The 9,769-nt window shown below is 39.0% G+C and overlaps 1 protein-coding gene across 2 annotated transcripts in view; it reads right to left on the bottom strand.

The window, feature by feature from the left end:
• Positions 1–9,769, bottom strand: part of LOC106131925 (nose resistant to fluoxetine protein 6-like) — a 33,062-nt gene that overhangs the window by 21,579 nt on the left and 1,714 nt on the right. For both annotated transcript variants that reach the window (XM_060951793.1, XM_060951794.1), the window contains exons 3-14: positions 9,425–9,651; positions 7,781–7,992; positions 6,967–7,049; positions 6,075–6,256; positions 5,052–5,197; positions 4,295–4,463; positions 3,419–3,612; positions 3,136–3,283; positions 2,713–2,893; positions 1,922–2,064; positions 1,305–1,414; positions 476–537 (exon numbers count right to left, since the gene is read on the bottom strand). In XM_060951793.1, coding sequence (XP_060807776.1) covers positions 476–537; positions 1,305–1,414; positions 1,922–2,064; positions 2,713–2,893; positions 3,136–3,283; positions 3,419–3,612; positions 4,295–4,463; positions 5,052–5,197; positions 6,075–6,256; positions 6,967–7,049; positions 7,781–7,992; positions 9,425–9,651 — 1,857 coding nt within the window. The remainder of the gene's footprint in view (positions 1–475; positions 538–1,304; positions 1,415–1,921; positions 2,065–2,712; positions 2,894–3,135; positions 3,284–3,418; positions 3,613–4,294; positions 4,464–5,051; positions 5,198–6,074; positions 6,257–6,966; positions 7,050–7,780; positions 7,993–9,424; positions 9,652–9,769) is intronic.

The following is a 9,769-nucleotide window of genomic DNA, read 5'->3' as shown; positions in this document are numbered from 1 at the left end:
TGTATATACATACCTATATGTAGTTTTTCTCAATATATTTTTAAGAGTAACAATTAGTTATTTTATTCAACAAACTAACAACAACGTATTTAAAAAAAAATACGTACACGTCTATATCCCTTGCGGAGTAGACAGAACCAACAGTCTTGAAAAAATAATTAAATAATGGCATAAATAAATTTTTAGTATGCATGTATGTTTGTAAAGCGATAACTTTTCAATCGTTGGTCAGATTTTTATGTAATTTAAAATGTATGTAGGTTAAATATATAGAATTTTTAGGTAACGTAAAGAAAGGTGTTTATTATACATTTGTTCGTGTAGTCTCAGTTCGCGATAAACAACTATTGTGAAAAACAGTCATGTTTGTTTTTGTAGCCGATTGTACTTATAGTGAATTTTAAACGTATCTCGAGTTAAAATTTTGTTATTTTTAATTTTGCTAATGTGCTTATTATAAATATAATTTATAAACCTTTCTTTCCTCCGTTGATACATTTACGAGTATCCGATGTGTTCACAGTTTGTTTTCGCCATCTGAAAAATAAAATTGCTTTTATAAAAATGGTTCATGCGAACATATAATAACGTCTATATCCCTCGCGGAGTAGACAGTCTCGGTAACACTGAAAGGCCACGTTCAGCTGTTTAGCTTAATGATAGAATTGATTCAAATAGTGAAAGGTTGCTAGCTCATTGCCTACAAGCAGAATCCCAAGCTTATTACACATTTTCTTAGTCGAAAGATATAGAGTTATCCTATTCTAAAGGCACTTACTTAGAAGGTTAATTCATATTATCACGTCTATATTCCTTGCGGGGTAGACAGAGCTAGCAGTCTTGAAAGACTGACATGCCACGTTCAGCAGTAATGCTTAATGATAGAATTGAGATTCATATAGTGACAGTTTGCTATCCCATTGCCTATAAAAAGAATACCAAGTTTATAAGCCTATCCCTTAGTCGCCTATTACGACATCCATGGGAAAGGGATAGAGTGGTCTTATTCCTTTTTAATGGCTTTTTAACGGCGCAGCTTTTACGCTTGTCTGTGACACCGGAGGTCCCGGATTCGAATCCTGGCCAGGGCATGCTTAGAAAAGAACTTTTTCTGATTGGCCTGGGTCTTGAGTGTTTATCTTTATGTATAAGTATTTATTATAAAATATATAATCGTTGAGTTAGTATCGAACTCACTTCGAGGCTAACTCAACCTGTGTAATTTGTCCCGTACATATTTATATTTATTTATTTTATGTCGGTGCCGCTGGTAATGTTAAGGAAATAAATGATGACATAATTACGTGTAATCGATCATCATATTGTTGATGTTGATAAGAGGCGCTTCCACAAGCAGCCAGACGAGGAGGCTCGCTGCCAAGCTGTATACCATCACCCCTGATGTCTCCATACCCTGGAATGATTCAGTTTAGACGTTGGTATCCCTGGAGAGCGTCGGTAAGGTAAGGTGCCGTGTGGTTCCCGGCACCAATACAAAAAAGAATTGGACCACTCCGTCTCTTTCCCATGGATGTCGTAAAAGGCGACTAAGGGATAGGCCTATAAAATTGCGGTCCATTTGAACCTGTTCCTTTCTGCGCTTCACGTATTTTAACCGGGCATACATACATACATACATATAGCCACGTCTATATCCCTTACGAGGTAGACAGAGCCAATAGTCCCGAAAAGACTGAATGGCCACGTTCAGCTACACTGCTTAATGATGGTATTGAGATTCAAATAGTGGAAGGTTGCTAGCCCATCGCCTAAAAGAGGAATCCCAAGTTTATTAGCCTACCCCTTAGTCGCCTTTTACGACATCCGTGGGAAAGAGATGGAATGGCCCTATTCATTTTTGTAATGGTGCCGGGAACCACACGACTATACATATAATTAGCGGTTTCAAATATATATTTACCGATACAAACAAATCCAAGTTAAATGTAGTTCGCATTGAGAAGAATAAGAACTGTAAGATGAGGAAGTGTGTGAGGTAGACTCCGTACGTTAACCTGCTTAATGGCACCAGGTGGTACCAGGAGAATAGGCTGTTTAGGATAGCTGGAACAGAAAAAATATACTATATCACGTAATGCCTTTACATTTTACGGACAAACACGACAGATTATGTTTAATAAAAAAAATTAAAATAATAATAAATATATGTATGTATATAATGCCGTGTGGTTCCCGGCACCAATACAAAAAAGAATAGGACCACTCCATCTCTTTCCCATGGATGTCGTAAAAGGCGACTGTGGGATAGGCTTACAAACTTGGGATTCTTTTCTAGGCGATGGGCTAGCAACCTATTTGAATCTCAATTCTATCATTAAGCCAAATAGCTGAACGTGGCCATTCAGTCCTTTCAAGACTGTTGGCTCTGTCTACCCCGCAAGGGATATAGACGTGACGATATGTAAATGTATGTATACGGGACAAATTACACAGACTGAGTTAGCCTCGTAGTAAGTTCGAAACTTGTGTTACGAGATACTAACCCAACGATACTATATTTTAGAATAAATACTTATAAAGATAAACATCCAAGACCCAGGCTGGTCAGAGAAAGTTCGTTTCTCATCATGCCCTGGCCGGGATTCGAACCCGGGACCTCCGGTGCCACAGACAAGCGCACTACCGCTGCGCCACAGAGGCCGTCAAAATTGCATTGCCGTGTTTTTCCCGGCACTAATAATATGAACTTACGAAGGTGCCCGTACTCCGAAGCGCCAATGACGGTACACACGGCCATTCCCCAGATAGTTCTGTTTAACGCCACATAGATGGCGTTACTGACGGGTTCATTGACCAGATAGTAATGGTGGCCAAAAGCAGTGACAGCGATCATAAGAAGCACACTGAATATGACAATTAGATATGACCATAGCTGAAATGGAAAAAGTATATTTAATACCGTAATTAGTGCCGTGTGGTTCCCGGTACCAATACAAAAAAGAATGGGACCACTCCATCTCTTTCCCATGGATGTCGTAAAAGGCGACTAAGGGATAGGCTTACAAATTTGAGATTATTTTTTAAACACAGCGCGGGCACAGCTAGTCTATTATATATATAAAAAAACTATTTAAAAAATAGAATGGTAATAAAATTTTTGAAATGGTAACTTACCGTTCCTATGGTCATCCTGTAGTCTTTAGGTTTGAAAGTGAACATAATGTACCCCATGACCATACCGACCATAAAGGGACCAGCACGACAATAGCTTTTGATGTAAAAGTGGTTAAAAACAACGTTTTTCCTGAAGTCGGCAAGAGATCTATAACAATTTAGTGAATTGTGGCATGAAATCATTTATTAAAAAAATAATTAAAAAAAAAGAAACAGATTATTTTTAGCAAATATAGTTTACATAGGCACAACTAGTTTTATATAAATTAACTAAAATACTTACTCTACACCATAAAACACTAACGGCGGATATTCATTCACATAAGTGACAAGTCCAGGATATATATTGGAGAGTATAAAAGCGACTATAAAGATACATTTCCCAATGATTTTGTTTCTCTTGTAAATCATATACAAAATGGCGGTCAGAACGCACAGCTGATAGTCCAAAGGCACGTACCAAGTGTGAGGGAGGCACTGAAAGAATAAAGATTAAATTAAAAAAGAAAATGCCGTGTGGTTCCCGGCAGCAAAGGCACCAAGAACCTTTGTTATTTTGTTTCTTGTGATTATCAGTCTCGATAATTTCCGTGTTTATAAATTAGTAAATAAATAAATAAACATAAGTGTCGTGTGGTTCCCGGCACCAATAGAAAAAAGAATAGGACCACTCCATCTCTTTCCCATGGATGTCGTAAAAGGCGACTAAGGGATAGGCTTACAAACTTGGGATTCTTTTTTAGGCGATGGGCTAGCAACCTGTCACTATTTGAATCTCAATTCTATCTTAAAGCCAAATAGCTGAACGTGGCCTATCAGTCTTTACAAGACTGTTGGCTCTGTCTACCCCGCAAGGGACATAGACGTGATTACATGTATGTATGTACACGTAATCACGTCTATTTTAAAGATTTCTTTTGAAATAAGCAATCTCGATTTTTTCCGTGTACATAAATTAGTACATACATACAAACATAAAATCACGCCTCTTTCCCGAAGGGGTAGGCAGAGACTACCTCTTTCCACTTGCCACGATCTCTGCATACTTCCTTCGCTTCATCCAAATTCATAACCCTCTTCATACAAGCTTGGCGGTTTCGGGTACATTTTACTATTTACATAAATTAGTAAATAAAGAAAATAAACAAATTAATCTTACAATTTCTTCAACTCTGAACACGTTTCCGATCATGAACAGACTTAGCAGCCAGTTGTCCACGCACACTCGATGATGTTCATCATTCAGGGTCTGCCATATGGGACCCTGGGCTACACGGTCTGATAACGCCACTGTGTAGAACAGCAGTATTGTCAGCGCTGCTGCTAGTCTGAAAGAGAGAGTATCATCAATGTAACTACTATTCTATGTGCCGTGTGGTTCCCGGCAGCAATAGATCTAACCCGAAAAGCTGGAAGGCCACGTTCAGCTGTTTGGCTTAAGATGGACTTGAGATTCAAATAGTGACTGGTTGATAGCCCATCGCCTAAAAGAAGAATCCCAAGTTTACTAGCGTCCCTCTGTCGCCTTTTACCACATCCGTGGGAAAGATATGGAGTGGTCCTATTCTAAAGTGCAATAAACATACATGCAGAAAAGCATGTCTATATCTCTTGCGGGGTAGACAGAGCCAACAGTATTAAAAAGACTGATAGGTCATGTTTAGCTGTTTGGTCTAATGATAGAATTGAGATTCATATAAAGTGACAGGTTGCTAGCCCGTCGCCTAAAGGAAGAATCCCAAGTTTATAAGCTTATCCCTTAGTCGCCTTTTACGACATCCATGGGAACCAGATGGAGTGGTCTTATTCTTTTTTTATATTGGTGCAGGTGCAATAAAGTTTAATTAAAAAAAAAACGTGACGAAATTAGACGGGACTATATGAAAGAATGAATGAATGACACTTAATAAACCCACCTGATATATCTTTTCCAGAGGAATTTGAGCGGGTTTTGCGACCGATCGCTGAAGAGACCACGGGTGAACAATAACCCAGATAAAGCTAAGAATGTGTCCACAACTATATCCGCGTGGGTAACGACATGTCCATACTTGTCCATCAACTGAAAAGAGAACAAATTTTCTTATATTTTGTTTTGTCGTTGCCAGCGACTTCGCCGATAATGTACACTGACAATTTTAATACATAAAAGCTTTCTGTGCAAAGCCACGTTTAGCGGGTCGGTTAGAGGTTTACCCGTTAAAGTTTACAAACAGACAGATAAGAAGATGTCTTCTTTTTCTTCATATTTAAAAGAGTACACTGACAGTCTAATCGACTGACACATAAGATAAATAAACAATATAGTTATAAACGCGCACGTAACGTATCTACCTCAATTTTACGTTTCGAATCATGTTACAATGGTCTTCGGAATCTTACCTGAATTGTATCATGGTTACACATCTAGTTTTTTAAATGTACGAATTTACCCGTCCTCACATTTTAAGATAGGACCACGAGCGCTTTCAAGACCACGAACCTGTATTGGATTTGTCTTTCAAGGCTGCTGGCTCTGTCTACCCCGCAAGGGATGTACGTACATGTGATTATATGAATGTTAGTTTTCACGGCAAGCAATTCCCGCTTCCGCAACCTTTGCAGGGAACCTAATCCATATTGGATCATGTTTTACACATCCATTTGAACTGAACGCGCTGGGGTCCTGTGTTATTTCCTCTTAGGGTTGGCAGGTCGCCACACCTAATAGCCGGACAGACCAGCAAGACCCAAAAGCCGGACACCCTATATTATCGGTAGTCGACGCCGCCGAGCGTGGCCGAGCGCAGGCGGCGGCTCTCGCTTGTTTGCGAAATGTAAAAAGCCTTACAAAAGCCGGACAAGACAACGTTTATATTGGCCGGACATGCGATCAAATAGCCTAACTATGTCCGGCTTTATCCGGACGCGTGGCAACGCTATTACCACTTAAAACTTACATATTCCTGTGCCAATCCATTGATGGAGAAATACGCGTTAACCAGCATCACGTAATGTAGATTGACCACAGCCAAGCAGGTGGCTATCCTGAGGAAGTTCATGGAGTATACTTCTTCATCACGAACCCTGGTCAGACTGTCCATGTTTCGTTTCAGGCAGAATGAACGCGCCAGTTCGTTTACTGAAAAAAAGCGGGATGAATAAGAATTTACTTGTCTTTTTTTTCAGGAATAGAAAAGGGAATGCTTAGATGGTTGGTCATGTGGAGAGGATGAATGAAAACAGGTTGACTAAGCAAATATTCAAAGGTAGTGTGAATGAGACTGTTGGAGTGGGAGGGCCTAGACGAAAGTACCTTGATCAAATCGGAGACGGTCTAGCAAAAGGTCTGGTCAAGAGTACCCGAAGCCGACGAGCTTGCGTGAAGAGAGTTATGACTATTGAGGATGGTCTCTGCCTACCCTTTCAGGAAAGATGCGTGATTTATGTATGTATGGATGTCTTTCCTATACTATTAAATTCGCAATTGTTCTATCAAAACTTATATTATATTAGCTGTGCCCGCGACTTCGTCCGTGTGGAATAGTTATTTTGGGCATCATTGTAGCCTTCAAGGCTGAATAATTTTTTCACATATTCCATTATTACTTTGCTCCTTATAGTTGCAGCGTGATGTTATATAGCCTAAAGCCTTTCTCAGTAAATGGTCTATTCAACGCAAAAAGAAGTTTTCAATTAGAACCAGTAGTTGAGATTAGCGCGTTCAAACTCTTTAGCTTTATAGTATTAGTATAGATAGGTTTGCGATAGTTTGTTTGTTCATAATTGGGTTACATGCTAGTTTTTTTTATATATAAATCTCAAAGAATAATAATGTAAAGGTTTTCTTACCAAAAGAACTAGGCGCTCCATTATTATTCCGCACGTAATAAGTGCAAAATATAGATGTAGCCGTGAGAATCAGGAACAATTGACTGAAAGGAGGTGCAAGGAATGTGTAAATTTTAAATTAAAACATATTAACATACATACATAAAATCACGCCTCTTTCCCGGAGGGGTAGGCAGAGACTACATCTTTCCACTTGCCACGATCTCTGCATACTTCTTTCGCTTCAAAATAATACCTAATTATAATGTTGTCTCAAGAACAGAATACACACCAAGATGGTGAACCTAACTAAAAGGAAAGGTAGAAGAGAAGAACAGAGTTCTTGGCGGGCGGGATGTGCGATTAGTTTTCCATTTTTTACACTAGATGGCGTTCTGCCATATTAAAACGCGCTATACATACATACATACATATGGTCACGTCTATATCCCTTGCGGGGTAGACAGAGCCAACAGTCTTGAAAAGACTGAATGGCCACGTTCAGCTATTTGGCTTAACGATAGAATTGAGATTCAACTAGTGACAGGTTGCTAGCCTATCGCCTAAAAGAAGAATCCCATGTTTATAAGCCTATCCCTTAGTCGCCTTTTACGACATCCATGGGAAAGAGATGGAGTGGTCCTATTCTTTTTTGTATTGGTGCTGGGAGCCACACGGCAATTAATAAAAAAACATATATATCGAAATGACCACTCCACACAATGAACCACTCCATATCTTTCCCATGGATGTCGCAAATGGCGACTAAGGGTTAGGATAATCTTGGGATTCTATTTTTAGGCGATGGGCTAGCAACCTGTCTGAGTTGACTTACACAAATATCATAGCCCAGGACGACTGTACATTTACTCCTTCGGCGTTATCACAGTTCGTTGTCTGTATGTTCGCTGAGTTGCTCAAAGCTCCGAAATGTCCAGTCTGAAGTATAGACTTAGCGATCTTTGCCGCAGAAGAAGGTTTACACGTTTCTGGTACACAGACACCCAGAAACATGCTTGACAGGACTCGGCCGAATTTTGATGGTTTCTGGAAAGATATTTTTTCTAGATTTAGCAAAAGAAGTATGCAGAAGATCGTGGCAAGTGGAAAGATGTAGTCTCTGCTTGTTCCGACTTCGCAGCATGACCCGCGCGACGCTGTTTTTATCGCGCGAAAAACTATCGCTGTTTCACTTTTTATACATACATATATATAATCACGTCTAAGTCCATTGCGGGGTAGACAGAGCCACCAGTCTTGAAATGACTGATAGTGAAAACTAGCCATTTCGCGAATTGACCTTTTTGAGCATTTGTCATAATGTCCTGGACGGGATTCGAACCCGACCTACTGACCGAGGCCGTCGAGTATGAAAATCGTTTTCATCAATTAAATCTCTAGCTGTTCTACGGTCAAGAAGTCGCGGGTAAAAAAACAAATAAAAATTATATATGAGTGCCGCGTGGTTCCCGTCACCAATAAAAAATAGTTCGTTTCCATGGACGTCGTAAAAGGTGACTAAAGAATAAGCTTATAAACTTGAGATTCTTCTTTTAGGCGATGGGCTAGCAACCTGTCACTATTTGAATCCCAATTCTATCATTTAGCCAAACAGCTGAACGTGGCCTATCAGTCTTTTCAAGACTGTTGGCTCTGTCTACCCTGCAAGGGATATAGACGAGATTATTTAAATGTACATATGTAAATAAAATATACCTAGTGAATTAAAATATATGATGTAATTCAATTGCGCAGGATTAATTACTGCGTTGGTCATGACCTTACAATTACTATGATTATCTAAGCTAATGACTGGTTTGCCAATGCAAACCAGTCATTAGCTTAGAATTTCTTGTATCAATATACATGAGAAATCATGTTGCGGTCAGGTTAGGTCGAGTTCAAGTTATATTAAAGATAACCCGATATATGATTTTCTATCCTTGAAAATGGCTAGTGCCGTATAGTTCTTAGCACTTTAGAATCACTCCATTCTTGTATGTTCTGGATGGCATAATGACTTTTAGAAAGGAATGCGTTTTATGAATAAACCAGCTGTCCCGGCAAACGTTGTTTAGCCATATAAATAATTTTTAAGTAATATATAGTTTAAAAAAATTTAAGGGTAGACAACCCTAATCACTATGAAAAATAGACGTTGGCAGATTCTCAGACCTACTCACAAAATTTCATGAGAATCGACCAAGTCGTTTCTATGGAGTACGGGAACGAACATTGTGACACGAGAATTTTATATATAATGTAGGAAGTATAGTTATTAAAGTTATTTATTCCTACAGAAGAAAGAAGAAGTAAAGAGGAGAAAATAATACGTTTAAAATGTCTATATTATTCAACGTATATCTGAAGAACATCTAACAATTAAAAAAAAACAACATCATGGCAACCGTTGCTATGGCGTATATATACCAAGAAGGTTGCCTATATATAAGATGAACAAAATAAAAAAAAAACATACTTTTAAATAAAAGTCCGCAGTGTCATTATGGTTAATCCACACATAATCTGCTGGGTTCACAACCTTGTTCTTCACTGTTAGCGTCACATTGACCAGGCAGTATTGGGTTCTGGGCACTTCCGGGTCCAATAAGAACCCCTTCTGGGGTTGTAGGCATTCGTCGTAGTTGCCCAGATGGTACCTTTGCCCGAAAAGTTGACCGGCTGGTGGTTGCAGAGAGTCTAAGACTGAAAGCAATTATATTAACTTAGTTTTTACCCGGAATACACATCCACATTCTATTCTAAGTTTAATTGATATTGTGAAGTTGATGTTGTTGAAGAAAATGCTGCAGTGCAGTTTGTT

Source organism: Amyelois transitella, chromosome 26, assembly GCF_032362555.1.
Source record: "Amyelois transitella isolate CPQ chromosome 26, ilAmyTran1.1, whole genome shotgun sequence".
Taxonomy (NCBI): domain Eukaryota; kingdom Metazoa; phylum Arthropoda; class Insecta; order Lepidoptera; family Pyralidae; genus Amyelois; species Amyelois transitella.
This window is presented reverse-complemented; position numbering and strand designations above follow the sequence as displayed.